At 39.1% G+C, this 17706-nt stretch overlaps 1 protein-coding gene across 4 annotated transcripts in view; it reads right to left on the bottom strand.

Moving 5' to 3' along the window:
* Sort1 (sortilin 1) overlaps window positions 1-17706 on the bottom strand; it is a 73720-nt gene that overhangs the window by 44393 nt on the left and 11621 nt on the right. For all 4 annotated transcript variants that reach the window (XM_042681950.1, XM_042681967.1, XM_042681958.1 and 1 more), the window contains exons 2-3: window positions 4057-4116; window positions 2281-2354 (exon numbers count right to left, since the gene is read on the bottom strand). In XM_042681950.1, coding sequence (XP_042537884.1) covers window positions 2281-2354; window positions 4057-4116 — 134 coding nt within the window. The remainder of the gene's footprint in view (window positions 1-2280; window positions 2355-4056; window positions 4117-17706) is intronic.

The following is a 17706-nucleotide window of genomic DNA, read 5'->3' as shown; positions in this document are numbered from 1 at the left end:
ATTATTTCATTAGGCAATTTGAGAAGTTAGTCTTGATCCTTATTGTTAAGTAAAAGAATCTTCTATTTAACCAAGCTGGACTTTTGAGACTATTTTAAAATGAGTATCACAGAATATATGTTCTCACTGTCATTATCAGGTGAACCTACAAACCAGTTTGGTAGGTCTGACCTGAGAACCTCCTAGGCATTCAGAAGACAATTACCAGGGTAGTGAATGTGGCTTAGTGGTAGACTACTTGCCTAGCATGTATAAAGCCCTAGGTTCGATTCCTCAGTATCACATAAACAGAAAAAGCTGGAAGTGGCGCTGTAGCTCAAGTGGCAGAGCACTAGTCTTGAGCAAAAGAAGCTCAGGGACAGTGCCAAGGCCCTGAGTTCAAGCTGCAGGACTAGAGTGGAAAAAAAGGGGAAAAAAAGGAAAAGAAAAGAAAACAATTACCAGAGAATCACCATCTCTTATCAGTTCAGGCCTCAGAATATTAGATAAGTAATACTTGCTTAGAATACAATGAGAACTTTCAGTGCAGAGATATAAAAAAATTTCTATGCTCATAAAAATAGATATAAAATTTAAACTACTTACAACAAATAAGTATCTAGGCAAAATAACACACACTTCTGCAGACTCTTCACCTTCTTTTATTTTGCCTCTCAGGCAGGTCATCCTAGTTCTTTAGAAGTAGATCCCTTTTTGGGCTGGGAAGTGGTAGAGCACTTGCCTTGCATGCTTGAGGCCCTGGGTTTGATTCCTCAGCACCACATAAGAAAAAAGCCGGAAGTGGCGCTGTGGCTCAAGAGTGCTAGCCTTGAGCTGAAGAGCTGAAGAGCTGAAGAGCTGAGGGACAGTGCCCAGGCCCAGAGTTCAGGCCCCACGACCAGACCCAAAAAAAAAAAAAAAAAAAGAAGTAGATCTCTTTTCATATTTCATATTTCTTCAGGTTGTCATTAAAAAGTGTGCTGATGGGGGCTGGGAAGAAGGCTCAGTGGTAGAGCACTTGCCTTGCATGCCTGAGGCCCTGGGTTCAATTCCTCAGCACCACATAAGCAAAAATAAAAAAAAGCCGGAAGTGGTGCTGTGGCTCAAGTGGTAGAGTGCTAGCCTTGAGCTGAAGAGCTGAGGGACAGCGCCCAGGCCCAGAGTTCAGGCCCCATGACTGGACCCAAAAAATAAAAATAAAAAAATAAAAAGTGTGCTGATGGATGCTGGTGACTCACATTTACTATCCGACTCAGGAGGCTGAGATTTGGAGGACTGACTGTAACTCAAAACTAGCCCAGGCAGAGAAGTCCTTGAGAATACATCTCAAATGAACTAGCAAATAGCTGGGCTGGAGGTTTGGCTCAAGTGATACAGCATCAATGGTAAACAAGCAAGCTAAGCAAGAGTGAGGCCCCTGAGTTCAAATCACAGTATTAACACACACACACACACACACACACACACACACTCTCTCTCTCTCTCTCTCTCTCTCTCTCTCTCTCACTCACTCACAAGACTTCTCTGAATCCATATCTGGGCATAATGGTGTACATTTGTCATCATAAAATATGTGGGAAGGGAAGTGGCACTGTGGCTCAAGTGGTAGAGTGCTAGCCTTGAGCTGAGGGGCAGCGCCCGGGCCCAGAGTTCAAGCCCCATGACCGACAAAAAAAAAAAAAAATGTGGGAAGCTAAGATTGGGAGGATCACAGTTCCAAACCAGGCTGGCAGAAAAATCTGTTAGATTCTGGAAGGGAAGCAGAATGCAATAGTGTGTGTGTGTGTGTGTGTGTGTGTGTGTGTGTGTGTGTGTGTGTGTGTGTGTGTGTGTGTGTGTGTGTGTGTGTGTGTGTGTGTGTGTGTGTGTGTGTGTGTGTGTGTGTGTGTGTGTGTGTGTGTGTGTGTGTGTGTGTGTGTGTGTGTGTGTGTGTGTGTTCCTAACAACCATAGGAAGCTTAAATAGTTGGACCTTGGCTTAGGCATATGCCTGAGACTGAAAGTAAGACTGTCTCAAAAATAACCAGTGAAAAAGCTAAATGTGTAATTCAGGTCTAGTACATGCAAACCCGAGTTTAAACCCTAGAACCACCAGAAAAAAAAAGTGGGGGGGGGGGGGAGGGAGAAAGGAAGGAAGGAATGAGCAAAAGGAAGAGAAAAAAGGGTGTTGAGTATGAACAGAATGGTGAAAATTTAAGACAGCTGGAAGATATTCTAAATCAACCATAATGTTCAGAAAAGGTAGAACTCAGATTCCTAATGTATTAGTCAAATGCCATTAACGTTATGTTATCTATCTCACCTTCGATATAACTTGGACTGTCCAAAAGTCATAATTACCAATGGCACATGGAAGGTCGTCAATACTAGAATGACCTGGAAAGAGACAAAAAAAAAAAAGCATTCTGTTAATAAGAGAGACCCTACAATTGCATGCTGATATCTAATGAGATTAAACCACCCTTGAAAGGACTGTTGATATCCTTAATTTGTAGCAGTAATATATCCGAAACCCAAGAAGGACTAAATTACTAAGGTTTACAGGAATGGTTTAAGAAATCCTTAACTGATTTCATTGGAATGGTTTCTCTTCGCAAATACTTTAGGCCTTGAGGCAGAGCTATTGAAACACATTTCAATTATGGAAGGATTTTAACTACTTTGTATCCGTATTAACATACATTAGTCAGGCAAAAACCTATTTTTGTTTTGTCTACTGAGGCTAGAATATGACAGGTATTCTAACAGAGGTAATTCCACTAAGTTCATTTGATAATTACTTTTTTACAAAAATATAGATGAGGAAAAATTTGGGATAGATGCATTACAGTAGTTTATGGAGATGAAAAGACATTTAGTTAGAAATATTTGGATCGGAGGCATGGCTCCAATTAAGCACTAGACAATGAGCAAAAGTGTGAGGTACTGTGTAAGTTCTAGTTTCAGACCTAAAAAAGAAAGAAAGAAAGAAAGAAAAAGAAATCTTGGCACTATCAACTAGCTTAGATAAATGAATAAATCACAAAAATTAGGGCACACTGTTTAGAAGAAACTAAGACATGCTGAAAGAAATTTTAAGGAGTTTAAAATTAACTAAGATGCCTATAATCCTAGCTACTCAGGAGACTGAGATCTGAGGATCATAGTTCTGAGCCAGACCAGACAGAAAAATCCTCAGGACTCTTTTCTCCAAATAACTAGCAAAAGCCAGAAGTGGGAGCATGGCTCACACGGTTAGAGCACCAGCCATGAACAAAAAGGCTGAGGCCTTGAGTTCAAGCCCTAGTATAAGGAAAGGGGGTAGGAGGGAGGATGGGAAGGAGGTGAAGAAGGGGAAGAAGGAAAAGGAGGAAGAAGAAAATAATTACTTTCTTTTCTAAACCAAAATTTTATTTCTTTGGCTTCTAACATAGCTATCCTGTGCCTTAAAGCTATGACACACACATTACTGGAACACCAGGGCCATAGAACATGGTCCCTGTCTGAGTTGAGGCAGAACAACAGAAACAGGCAACCTTAAGTCTTGAATGAAGACCTGAGGACCATCCTTAGCATACTTCCCTCTGCCTTTGAAGGATACCAGCAGCACCCCTGGAGGGATACGCACTCACAGACTCCCTTCCATTCCCCAATCTTGTTAGTACCTGCTTTTTGTAGGGACAGTGTCAACCAAGGGAGGTGAAACCACCATAGACCCACAGATGCCACAGTCTTTACTTCAATATAATTGTGGGAAAGAATAAAAGAAAAATAGTTTGGGGTAAAAAATGCCAAGATGTGTAATGTGCTCCTTTCTGCTTCTACATAGCAATCTTCACATAGCACTCTCCTTCCTTCCTCTTGCTTCTTCTTGTTCATCTTGATGTTAAAGAGCCACCAAGGACTAAAAAACTATTTTCCTGCTATTGAAGAACACAGCCTCAAGAAGTATACCAACTCCAAGTTCATAAAAGTCTGTCCTGAAAGTATTCATTTTCTATGAGGTTGAAGATGGTCCAGAAATAAATGATATTTACTGCTTACTCTCTCCAAATTACCTCATCTTACTAGAGTATAATAGACTCAAGATATTACTTACCCCAGTGCTATCTCCAACCCAGGACAAGGATACTGAGCCACTGAGATCATCAAACACATGCTATAAGGGGAAAAAGAAAAGAAATTAATTTAGAAATAGCATCTATTCTCCTTTAATATATTACTATTGTTCTGGGTAATTGGGTTTATAATTTGAAGGGGACATGGATTTCTAGAACAAAATTTGGAAGAGACAGGATTTAACTACTTAACCTGAATCACAAATAACTCGGAAATTTAAATTCTCTCTCACACAAAGTAAGCCAAGCAGATGAGTTTTCATCCCTGCACCAGATGGGGAGATGGAATAATCTAATTGCTTTCTTTAAAAGAACTAAATATAAACACACCACAAAGTATTCTTAGGATGCTTGAAAACAAGAGATGAGAGTTCACGACAGACATAATTATAGCCCAATCAACTTAATTTGAACTTTTCTAAGCAGTCTTCACAGCATCACAGAATAGTTAGTAGATTCCTTTGCTTCTCGGCTAACTCACCAAAAATAAGCAAATGGCTTTGTGCTGTTCTTTTATTCAATAATAACAGTATAAAATAGCAATAAATCTTACTGGGTTGTGGCAAGAGTAGAGAGACAAAAGAGGGCAAGCTGGCATATTATAAATATATTTATTATATAAATATGCTATATTAAAATATAGTTATAATAATCATTGCAGGTGCTTTTGACTTTTTCCTCAAAATACCTCCTTTCCCTATTTACAAAATAAGGTATAATCCTTGTAGAAAATTTAGATAATTATAAGGAAGTGTAAGAAAGAAAATAAAGTCCTTCATAATCTTATCACAGAGATAGTCCAGGTTAATGTTACACACATAATCTAGTGGTTATCATTTTAACTAATAAAAATTCTACAGAGACAGTACTTCATTGTAAAAAATGCTGAATATTAGAATATCTATATGTTATATGTGTGTGTGTAAATATATATATATATATTTCAAAAAATGAAAGTCCTTTCCTTTTCTCTTGCACTGGCCCTCTACCTCAAGGCCCAGTCCTCTACTAATAGCTTAGTATGTATTTCTACTAACTGTTAATAATTATGCTTTTTTTCATGAAGAATACTCATATCTTATAAAGTTTTAAATCTCTTTTCAAATATGAGAAATTCATTTTAAGCAGAGGATGTAACGTTATATTTCTTGGCATTCCCTAGGCCTACCACAGAGATACTTTGGCACACCCAATAAGCATTTGTTGAAAATGATTATAATATATCCTTCCCAAACCACAAACTCAATCTCAAAATAGACCATGCCTATAAATGGTATGATGACAGCTACTTGATCATTCAAGCTACCAATCCCAACAGAGAAGTTGAAAGACACAGAACTCAGAACATGAACTATTTTGTTTTTCTCTGTGGTCCTCCTGAATGGGCCTCTGAGTTCACAACTATGCTATTTCCTTTCTGGATGGAAATTGTCTTTGAGGTCAAAAGATCTTGTACAATCTCCATAAGTAGTATAGAACTAGTGCTTCACACAAGACTCGCTTAGTAAATGCTGGTTGATTCTCAAATGCTTAGGCAGAGCCTCTGGCAGCCTCTGTAGGACAGAAGGGCTATTCATACATGCAGGCTTGCCAAGCATCTGAGGAAAAGGGCTGCTAGATTCTCCTGGAACCAGAAGCTTACAGACTGACAGAGAAATGTGTCCTGTAAGATGTTTCACACAAAGCAAGACCAAGTGAGGAGGTAGTGTCTGAAATTACATCAATGAGTTCATTTAGGAGGAGCAGGATATCAGAACTACTGCAAGTTCCAGACAGACCACATGTGCTAGCCATCATTTAAACATAGGTTATTTTTCCAAGGAAAATATTGCTGTAACAATTGTCCAGGATAAATGAAAAATTCCATCAATCATGGTACTACAGTTCCTTGTTGTCTTGAGTAGGCCAAGATAAACAATCTTGAGCTCATCAGGGCCTGAACTTGATGTTTTTGGGGCAATGCTCTTTACACCTGACACAGTCAGTGCACACGGCATTTCCAACATTTCCCTACTACTCAATCACGGAACAAGGCCTACTGGATGTCACTAGCAACATCAGTTTCAACTAAACAACCAAAATGCTAATTAACCTCATTTAGCATCCAAAGAGTTCCTCTAATAATGTAAGCTATATGTATAAACTATAATTGTGGTTTTTATCCCACCTTCTCCCATTAACCAATTAACATTTGCCTTTGCAAATATAAAATCACTGAAAAAAATTTACCCAAGTACAGCAAATGTAACAAATTTATGTATCAGTCTCTAATACATTTATCCTCCAGAAAGTAAAGAAAGTAAATAAAATCAGCTCTACTTGCATGATCAGAGCTTACATGTAAAGAAAAGGACATACAGAAAGGAGACAACCCTAGCTACTCAGAAGGCTGATATATGAAGATCACCATTCAAAGCCAACCCGGGCAGACAAAACCAAGAGACTCTTATCTCTAATTAACTAACAAAAAGCCAGAAGTGGAGCTGTTGTTCAAGTAGTAGAGCTTCACCCTTGAGAAAAAAAAAAAGACAGGCAAGTGCAAGACCCCGAGTTCAGTACCAGTACCTGCACCCGCCCCCCCCCCCCTTCTCCCAAAAAAGAAAGCAAAACCAGGAGAGGTGCATGACCAAGAGTCAGATTCAGTCCTACTTTTTGAATGGAATTAGAAACACAAGGAGACAGAATTCACTAGAATCAGAAAAGGCCATCAATTCTAATCTCTAGTCAGTTAGCATATTTAATGCCATATACACTTGCCACTCCACATTAGAGGAGCATTTTATATCTTTCAAAATCTGTATCACATTTAATTATTGCAATGAGACCTTGTCTACTTAACCCCCAAGAACTGAAATCCCTTTGGTACAGGAATTGAACCGATACATTTTAGCAATTAACATACAACATAATATGTGGGATGTGCTCAAATACTGAATCCATTTTCTTTTCTTTTCTTTTTATCGGTCATAGGGCCTGAATTCTGGGCCTGGGCGCTGTCCCTCAGCTCTTCACTTCAAGGCTAGCGCTCTACCACTTGAGCCACAGTGCCACTTCCAGCCTTTTTTTTTTTTTCTTCTGCTTATGTGGTGCTGAGGAATCGAAACCAGGGCCTCATGCATGCAAGGCAAGCACTCTACCACTGAACCACCTTCCCACCCCCTCCATTTTCTTTAAGAACCACTTGGAAGTCCCTGAAAGGAAGGATGAAGTGTAAAACTAAGGCCAGAGCCATTTAATTTCCCTATGACATAAGAGCATGCAATGTAAAACTGTTCTGGGACTTCTACTTCTTGCCAAGATATACTGACAGGGATCAGATTTACACTCTTACCAGAAACACCTAAAATACATAGAACATATGAAATAATAGCTTTCAAATCACTGCACATAAGAGTATGAATTATAATAATTCCTGAAATAAAGGAAAAGAACAAAATGGGCCCTTTCACTGCTTCAACTTACTACCTAGAAAGTGTTCCCAGGCAACAGCACTGGGAACAGGAACCCAGGCAAAGCCCAGAGTATCCCCAAATTCAAGAGATGAAACTAGTAGTTTGGGAAGAACTAAAAAGGTTCGCAGGGTAGAAGACCAAGGGGGAGAGAGTGCAGAGAAAGGGAACTCTGAAGATCAGTAGAGGGACTGATGTGATCCGAATCACATCAGTCTAAGGGTTTATATGCTGAATGTGGGGCCTTTGGGGCATAATGAATATTGGATGAGGCCTGCAGAGTGGGCCCACCGTAAGGGAATTAGTAGTTTTTAAACAAGAGGAAGAGAGACTCCAGATAGCTTGCTTGCTCTGTCTCACCATCTGACGCCATGTTAGGGTACAGCAAAAGGCTTTCAGCAGATACTGGTGCCATGCTTTTGGACTTCCTAACCTCCACAACTGTGAGCTGAATATATCTCTAGTCTTTATAAATTATCCAGTCTGTCATATTCAGTTATAACAAAAGAAAACTAGTATGTCCGAGTAACCTAACTGGGTTCCAGAAGAAAGGTTGAGAACCTTTTTTATACAACAACATCTAATTCCCACGAAGATAAAATTTATAATATCCAACATTTCATCAAAAATCACCATATATGCAAGGATAAAGAAACCTGGATCCCTAACAAAGAGAAAAATCAATCAAATTTACCCGGAAATAGTATAAAAAATAGTCAAGGACATTAAAGTAAATCAGTTCTAACTATACTCCATATGTTCAAGAATTAGAGAATATGTTCAACATGCCAAGTAAAGACACAGAAGGTATTTAAAGACTCAAGTCAGGCTTGTGGAAATGAGAATTATAATGTCTGAGATGAAAAATACACTAGAATAGGATCAACAGAAGATTAAACACTGCAGATGAGAATAGTGAACTTGAAGACCTATCCATATACACTATCCGAAGTAAACACTTTTTTCTCTAAAAACTGTATGGAGAAAAATGAACATAGCATCATTAAGCTGCAAAATAGCTTCAAACAATCCAATATATACATACAACTCCCTGGAGTATATTTGAGAAAAGGCAGGAACAGAAAAATATTGAAAAATAATAGCAAAAAACACCCTAAATTTAATAAAAAGTTTAAAACCAGAGATCCAAGAAGCTTACAAATATTAAGGTTCAAGAGATATGATGAGGGCCAGCCATGGTGGTTCCTATAGCCCAAGCAATATGAGAGGTGGAGATGAGAGGATTGTGGGTCAAGGCTAGCCCCGCCCCCCAAAAAAACAATTAGCAAGATCCTATCTCAAAAATCAAGACAGGCGTATCTATAATCCCAGATATGCAGGAGGTAGAGGTAGGAGGATCACTATTTAAGACCAGCTCCAGGCAAAATGGTAGGTTTACCCAAAATAAAGTAAAAAGCCAGGTATATAATCCCTAGTTACCTGAGAGGCTGAGAATGGGAGGATCAGGCTTGGAGGCTAAACCTGGGCAAAAATCCATGGGACTCCATCTTGACAGAAGGCAAGCTGGACATGGTGGCATGTGCCTGTCATTACAGTGATGACACAAAGTCTATAGAAAGCAGATTTTAGTTCAGGCATATACCTAAGTGGGGGAAATTAAATCCTATTCTAAAACTAGTGAAAAAAGGCTGAAAGTATGACTCAGTGGTATTACACCAGCTTAGCAAGCAGGAAGGTCTGAGTTCAAACCCAAATACCATCCCAAAAAAGTGATTTCATTTCCCAAAATATTATTTTCATAGTACTTAAGGACATAGTACTATGAAAGATGTACATCTTTGCCTACTAAGAATATACTATGGGGCTGGGAAGGTGGCTCAGTGGTAGAGCGCTTGCCTTGCATGCATGAGGCCCTGGGTTCGATTCCTCAGCACCACATAAGCAAAAAGAAAAAAGCCAGAAGTGGTGCTATGGCTCAAGTGGTAGAGCACTAGCCTTGAGCTGAAGAGCTGAGGGACAGCGCCCAGGCCCAGAGTTCAGGCCCCACCACCAGACAAAAAAAAAAAAAAAGAATATACTATGTACTTTTTTTTCAGTGCTGAGGATTAAACTCAGGGTTTTGCATATCCTAGACAAAGTTGTATCATTGAGCTATACTCAGTCTCATGTAATGATTTTTTTTTTTTGTTGTTGGTCATGGGGCCTGAACTCTATGCCTGGGCACTGTCCTTCAGCTCTTCAGCTCAAGGCTAGCACCCTACCACTTGAGCCACAGCACCACTTCTGGCTTTTTCTGCTTATATGGTGTTGAGGAATCGAACCCAGGGCCTCATGCATCCAACGCAAGCACTCTACCACTGAGCCACCTTCCTAGCTCTCACTTAATGAATTCTTAATGGCAGACACCATGATCTGGTATAATCCATGGACCTGCCTTAAACATGTTAAGTATTCGACAAACAGCTACATAAAAAGTTATAGTATTCATAACTTTGCTATAAATACCACTAATCTATGTACAGTCTTTTTTCTACCATGATTACCATGATGTCAGAAAATAATGGCTGAGTAGGGTTTACTCCTTTGCCATTAGAGCCAGTCAAAACATGTTAAATGCTAGTAAACGCCTTTGGGTTTACACATATAATGTTGACCTTACACTGCTCCTTCCCACTGTAGTTGCCATCAACTCTATAGGTTAAAATTGGTTTAAAAAATGTACTAAACACAAAGGTGTTTAGAGGAAATTTCCAGGTAAGAGCAGATAATGGTAGAAGGTATTTGTGTAAGAACAGGAACATAGCTGCAAAAACAATAGAGAAAATGAAGTATGTCTGACACTTTACAAACAGTACTTCATCTTGGAAGACTCAAAGATAGCTGAAATGAGACCACAGGATCACTTTCTCAAGACCAGCTTGCAACGCATAGAAAGCTGAACGTAATCAACCAATTGTTTCAATTGCCTAATCAGGGCAAAGAAATAAGACTAAAGGAAACATGAGCCAAGGCTAAAGTCTTGTGGCTAGAAAGAACTACAAGGCAAATAATCCTTTTAGGAAGGAAACACTCAAAACTTTTAACACGATATTACCCATGATTAATCTATAATAAAATACTGAACCATATAAAAACATTCAAGAGTAGGGGAGTCTAACAGAAATGAGAGCAAATAACTACATCACTATGATAAGAAAGCGTTTAGGGCTGGTAAGAGAGCACAGTTCTGCACTTATAGGAGGCCAAGGCAGGAGGATCCTGAGTTCAAACCTACCCTGGGATACATATTGACTTTCAGGCTAGCCTGGGCTACTAGCAAGACTCTGTCTAAAAGAAAAAAACAAACAAAGCCTTCATGTTCATAAAGCGTATAGGGAAATTGAAACACATATTATGTTTTGTTTCTGGTAAACAGCTTATTGCTTTACTATAGAATGCCAAAGGGGTATGTTATTCACCACAAAGGATTGTTAGCCAAAGTATGATCTGGATTGCCAGCTAAAGTATAATCTAAGAACAGGCCAAGATTAACATATTTGTGTTTATGATGCTTGTATGTTATGAGATCAGTACTGTAAGAGATAATTTTGATGAACATAGAATTTTATTTAATTATTTATTTTTGTCTGTTGTGGGGCCTGAACTCTGAACCTGGGCCCTGTTCCTAAGCTCTTCAGCTCAAGGCTAGCACCATACAACTTGAGTCAAGGTGCCACTTCTGGCTTTTTCTGCTTATGTGGTGCTGAGGAATCAAACCCAGGGCCTCATGCATGCAAGGCAAGTGCTCTACCACTGAGCCACCTTCCCAGCCCCCAGCTTTTCTTTTCTTTTCTTTTTTTTATCTGCTTATGTGGTGCTGAGGAGGGCCTCATGCATGCGAGGCAAGCACTCTAATACTTAGCCACCTTCCCAGCCAGGCCAAGATTAATAGCCAAAAAAATCAGTACATAGAAGGGACACAGAGTAAATACAACAATTCAGATTAATCATACTTTAAGAAGTTCAGAAACCAAAGATACAGATTAGTTGGCTAAACTGTTAGCTTGACTCAGGAACAAATGATTTTGTTTTGCTATTTGATTATCATGAATTTATAGTGGCTTCTAGAGAGGCTTATTAATCCCTGTACAGTTATTGGCACAGGAATAGACAAGACAGATCAGTGAAACAAAATAGAATCCAGAAACAGGTAAGGTTTCTTTTAGCATATGATAAAACAAGTACTTTAAATTAGTACTAAAGGAGCTCTGGGAAAACTGGCTATTTGAAAAAATAAGTAAAAACAAAATTTGTGGTTTCCTTCCTAACCCCATTCTCAAACTCCAGATAAAGCAAAAATTTAAATGTAAAAAGGTAAATGATTTAAGTATTGAATTTTTTTCAAAACGAACACACACACACACACACACACAAACACACACACACTCATCTCCATCTCCCATGTTGCTTAGGTTATAGGTGAACCACCATACCTGGTCCTCATCATTATCTCTTGAATGTTAGTATTTGTAAGCTTCTTGGATCTCTGGTTTTAAACTTTTTTTTTTAATCAAATTTAGGGGTTTGTTTTTTTTTTTGCTATATTTTACTATATAGCCCTGGCTAGCCTCAAACTCACTATCCTCCAGCTTCAGCCTTCCAGGTGCTGAGTGAGTATTTTCAAAATCTTACTATAAGATCTTTACCAAAAAATGACATAAAATAGAAACTATAGCATCATAATTTACTTTTGACTATTTTTTAAAATTAAAAATTACTGAAGAGAAAGTTTGAAAAAAACTTGGAAAATTATTTGATGAAAAGGATAATATAGGAAGATTTCCAAGTCAATAAAACAAAAACAAAGACTTCAAGCTAGGCATGGTAGAACATACCTTAATCCCAGCACACAGGATGTGAAGCAGGAGGACCATGAGTTCAAGGCCAGCCTGAGCTACATAATAAGATTTTCTCATAAAGCAAATAAAACAAAAAAGTGAAGATCATAAATAAGTGTTTAAGACTGGAAAAGGACATAAGTAAACAACATATAAATGAACATAGGAACATCCAAAAACATATGGAAACCTACTCAATTTCTCTAGTAATAAAAAATTGTTCTTAAGGCTTACAATTGATATGTTGAGTTATACAACTTTATACTTAAAGATTATAACAATTTTAAAAAGAGAGCTGGTAAAGTCTTAAAAACAGCAAAATGTAGCATGTGAGAATGAAATGGGATACCTTCCTACAAGGTAGGTAGGAATACTCACACATTATAACTTTTCTGCAAAGCTATTTGATTAAAATGGCATCTGAAAGCTGAGTGCTGGTAGCTCGTACCTATAATCCTAGCTATTTCAGAGGTGAGATCTGAGGATCTCAGTGTGAACACAGCCCAGGCAAGAAAATTCATTATCTCCAATTAACCACCAACAAAAAAGCAAAACAAAAACAGAAAGTGGAGCTGTGACTTCAGTGGTAGAGTGCTAGTTTTTTAAGCAAAAAAATTAAAGGACAGCACCCAGGCCCTGAGTTCAAGCCCCAGGACCAGGACGCATGCATGCACATGCACACATGTACAGACATGTGCACACACATGCACACACATACACACGTGTGTGTGTTTCTAAAATCCATGAGTGAGCCTTACCATATCTCCAATTAGCAGGAATATTTAAAAAAAAAAAAAAATACTAACTATAGCTGGGTGCCGGTGGCTCACGTCTGTAATACTAGCTACTCAGGAGGCTAAGATCTGAGGATCGCGGTTCAAAGCCAGCATGGGCAGGAAACTCTGTGAAATTTTTTTTTTTTTTTTGTCGGTCATGGGGCTTGAACTCTGGGCCTGGGCGCTGTCCCTCAGCTCTTCAGCTCAAGGCGAGCGCTCTACCACTTGAGCTACAGCGCCACTTCCGGTTTTCTGGTGGTTTATTGGAGATAGGAGTCTCACGGTCTTTTCTGCCCGGGCTGGCTTTGAACCGCGATTCTCAGATCTCAGCCTCCTGAGTAGCTAGGATTACAGGCGTGAGCCACCAGCGCCCGGCGCTCTGTGAAATTTTTATCTCCAATAAACCATTAGAAAACCGGAAGTGGCGCTGTAGCTCAAGTGGTAGAGTGCTAGCCTTGAGCTGAAGAGCTGAGGAACAGCGCCCAGGCCCAGAGTTCAAGCCCCATGACTGACAAGAAAAAAAAAAAAAGACTGTCAGTAAACTAATTTTAATTACAAAAATACATGAAAAAGTTTATCTGAGGAACTGGAGAGACATGATTCAAGTGGTAGAGTACCAGCTGCAAAAAAAAAAAAAAAAAAAAAAAGCCAAGAGCTAGAGACCCTGAGTTAAAACCCATTTTTGCACACAAGCACACACACATACACAGACTGTATCCTTTCAGATGAATTGTCTGTGTATCATTGTTGCAATGGGTCATCCTGTGTCCTTGTTTCTGCACTTTGTTATTCTCCTTATTGGCTCTCATTTATAGTTGCCATCTGACTGTCAAACAGGTTTTCAGGAACTCATATTAGAAAGTAGAAGATAATTTGTACTCTCTCCCCTGAAGTAACTCCAACAGAGCTGGTGATGCAAGAGTCACCTGCCCACTTATTTCCTGCCATCTTAACACAAGAGGCCCACACTCTCCAGACTCCATGAATCAACACAATGATCAGCTCTGCTGTCATATGGATAGTCCCTAGTTCTTCCCAGAAATGAAGAAAGACCACAAAGTGCATAATTCTTCATAGAAATAACTTTGTCTTAATGTAATAAACTACAAGTCTGATTATGTTATTGCTACTATAAGCTTGGAGAACTTTCAGGATGGTCCAAAGAATTGCTGCAGCTTAGAGAAAACCTCAGTCATGAAAAACTTGTGCCTGTCTTGGTTATATACTCAATCAAAAGTAAAATACAGAAAGAAAAAATACTAGCACAATTGAACATGGGTCCATTTTCCCATAGTAGGCTGCAGAAGGCCCTGCCGTCAGAAGCAACCACTCTGATAGTGAAAGATGAGGGAGTACAATGATGACAAACCACAAATTGCCTTCTTTCAACTAATAGCTGAAACAAATGAGGCTGCTGGACCCCTGTGGATATCACTATTCACAATGTTCAAGTCTCTTATATCCAGAGACATAAGGTAGACACATTACCCACATACACATTCCCTTATACTTTGAGTCATCGTTAGCTTACTTATAATACCTAATATAATTGCTGCAAGTTGTATAATGCCAAACACATATACTCATATTGTGTTGCCTAGAGTATAGTGGAAAAAAGTCTATACATGTTCAGTATAGACACAATTATTTGTTTGCCAAAGAAGTTATAAATTGGTTGAATCAAGGGTGAGGGTTTGTTTAGTAGTAGAACACTGACATATCATGTGCAAGATCCTGGGTTCAATCGCCACTACAGAAAAAAAAAGTGGAATCTGTAAATGCACCACTCACAAAGAACCAACTGCTTCCCTGTGTGTTACCATGTGTTGGACCCTTGTGGCACTGGGAGAAAAACAGGTAATAGATGCTCTGAGCTTATGGAGCTTATTCTATACATATGCTTCTCTTTTGCAGAAGTATAAACACTAAGGCTAAACATGTTAGATATTTAATCTACAGAAGATAGCCTGTCATGGGACTCCAAAAGAGCATCAAGACTAGTCTAGTAACTGACTGGAAAAATAGAAATAATTTTACCTCCTGGGAATCCATTTCCCCAGGGGTTAAAATGTTCCTTCACTCACAGGAATAACAACACTCCAGTGAACTAGCATACAGAGGTAAGGCATTGATAATCCTTTGACTTACAATCTAGGATTAGGCTTCTAAACCTCAACAAGGAGATAAAGTGACAAGACACAGTGATGTGCAAGAAAGATCTAGAACACAACATGGGTGATGTATTGGCAAGCAGGAGGAAAATCTTAACAGAGTACAGTTCTGTTAAACAAGGCATTGCTAGGATCATGAAACACGAGCCAAAAATAACAAATGTTCCAGTTCTCATGCAGACTATTCTTAGAAATGAAAAAGCTAAACACACAAAAAAGTCCAAGTTTTCAAATCTATTCAAATATTCAGGGTTTTCTAAGTGCCAGGGTGATACAGAGGAAAACATTGGGCCAATAATCAAGAAGCGTGAATTTTACTTCTAGCTTAGCCACAAGCTGTGTGAGCTTGGGCAGTGCAGCCTAACATCACTGGGACAGAGCTGGGAGAATAGGAAGGAAGGAGGTAGAGTATGGTGAGGGGTGCTGGAATGACAATGTCTCTAGTCCCTTTAAATGTTTAAATTCCATGACTCATTAACAGTTGAACAACTCAACTTGCATTTCAACTATATATCTGTTCCTAAAAAACTGCAAAGAAAAACAGCGTTCAGTGGTTCACACCTGTAATCCTACCTACTCAGAAGGCTGAGATCTGCTAGCCAAGGCAGGAAAGTCTATAAGGCTCTTATCTCCAATTAACCAGCAAAAGCTGGAACTGGAACTATGGTTTAAGTGGTAGAACACTGGCATTAGCAAAACAGCTCAGTGACAGCACCCAAACTCTGAGTACAAGCCTCAGACCTGGCACAAAACAAACAAATAAACAAAAACTAACAAGCTTCTAGTTCCCAATCCTGTGTTACCAAAGTAACACATCCTGCAGACATCCCAAAAAGCTGGATATTCACTGGAAGTAAGCAGTGGAGATCTCAGATGTGGTACCATCTGTGCAGTAAAAAAGATCTCTGCATTTGACCTCATTGAGAAACTTGCACACACTATCACTCAACTTCAACTTACTACAAATTTGTTTAGTTTATCAAGGAAGCAAGTCAAGTTTAGGGAATGTTGTATTTAGAGACAGATAATGACAGCAACAAGAATGAACAAGGGAATACAGTTTCCAGAGAACAAACAACAATGACTTAAAAAAAGCAAATTTAAACAAGCATACAATGGTGCTAACCTTATAAACATAGACCCTTGGAAACAGGAAAAAACAGTCCATGTATTTGAATAGGCCTGTGGACAGTAAATGCCACACATCAGTTAAATCAATGAGAGTTATGGTATAGCATAATCTCTTCTTAATGACACAGGTTCATACTATAGACTAAAGAGGCCAAGAAATTAGAAATGCAGGGAGGAAAAACCCACTTAGCATTTAAAGAGGTAGGATTAGTTTGTAAGAAATTCATTTCCATGTAACAATTCATTTCTATTTTGCCCCCCAAATGAGCTATATTTCAAATTTTAGCCATTTAATTTTTACATCCTAGTACCACTTCAAAGTGAAGAATGTTAGGAGAGTCTGGGAAGGTGGCTCAGTGGTAGAGCGCTTGCCTCTCATGCATGAGGCCCTGGGTTCGATTCCTCAGCACCATATAAGCAGGAAAAAGTTGAAAGTGGCGCTGTGGCTCAAGTGGTAGAGCGCTAGCCTTGAGCTGAAGAGCTGAGGGACAGTGTCCAGGCCCCAGAGTTCAGGCCCCACGATGGACAAAAACAAAAAAAAGAATGTGAGGAAGAGACAAACTCTAGCTGCCAGCTGAGCAAGCACCCAGAACCATAAAGACTCTGCTCACACACTGGGTATGGGGGACTCACTCCCTCAGCTACAACCACATTGACCTTCTTTGGAATCTTTTGAGCACACTAAGCTCTTCCTAGAAATGGCTTCATGAATATGCTGTTTTCTCTTAGCAAAATTCTATGCATCTTCAAGCATCTGTTTAAATGACTGAGTAAATCCTTCCCAATACCCCAGATAAAAAGACCTCTGTCAATAATTCTCTTGTCATTACATCATTCCTTCTTGGTAGCATGTATTGCTTAAGTGGTCATTTTCTCTATTTGTCAATACATTTTAAGTTTTTTGTTTTGTTTTGTTTTTGAGGTACTAGGGATTGAATTTAGGGCTTCTCAATTGTGAGGAAAATGCTCTGCCACTTGAGCTATATATGCCAGTTCTTTTGCTTTTCATTTGTTTTTTATTTTTCAGATAGGGTCTCAAGCTACCTTTGCTCGTGCTAGCCTCAAATCATGATCCTCCAGTTCCCACCTTCCAAAAACCTGGGATTAAAGGCACACATCATTTTCCTCTCTCTCCTTCTCTCCTTCCTTCCTTCCTTCCTTCCTTCCTTCCATCTTCCTTCCTTCCTTCCTCCCTCCCTCCTTCTCTCTCTTTCCTTCTTTCTTTCTTTCTTTCTTTCTTTCTTTCTTTCTTTCTTTCTTTCTTTC

This window comes from Dipodomys spectabilis, unplaced genomic scaffold (assembly GCF_019054845.1).
Source record: "Dipodomys spectabilis isolate Male_0828 unplaced genomic scaffold, ASM1905484v1 ptg000002l, whole genome shotgun sequence".
NCBI lineage: Eukaryota > Metazoa > Chordata > Mammalia > Rodentia > Heteromyidae > Dipodomys > Dipodomys spectabilis.
Note: the sequence above shows the minus strand (reverse complement) of the source record. Positions and strands in the feature narration are given on the sequence as shown.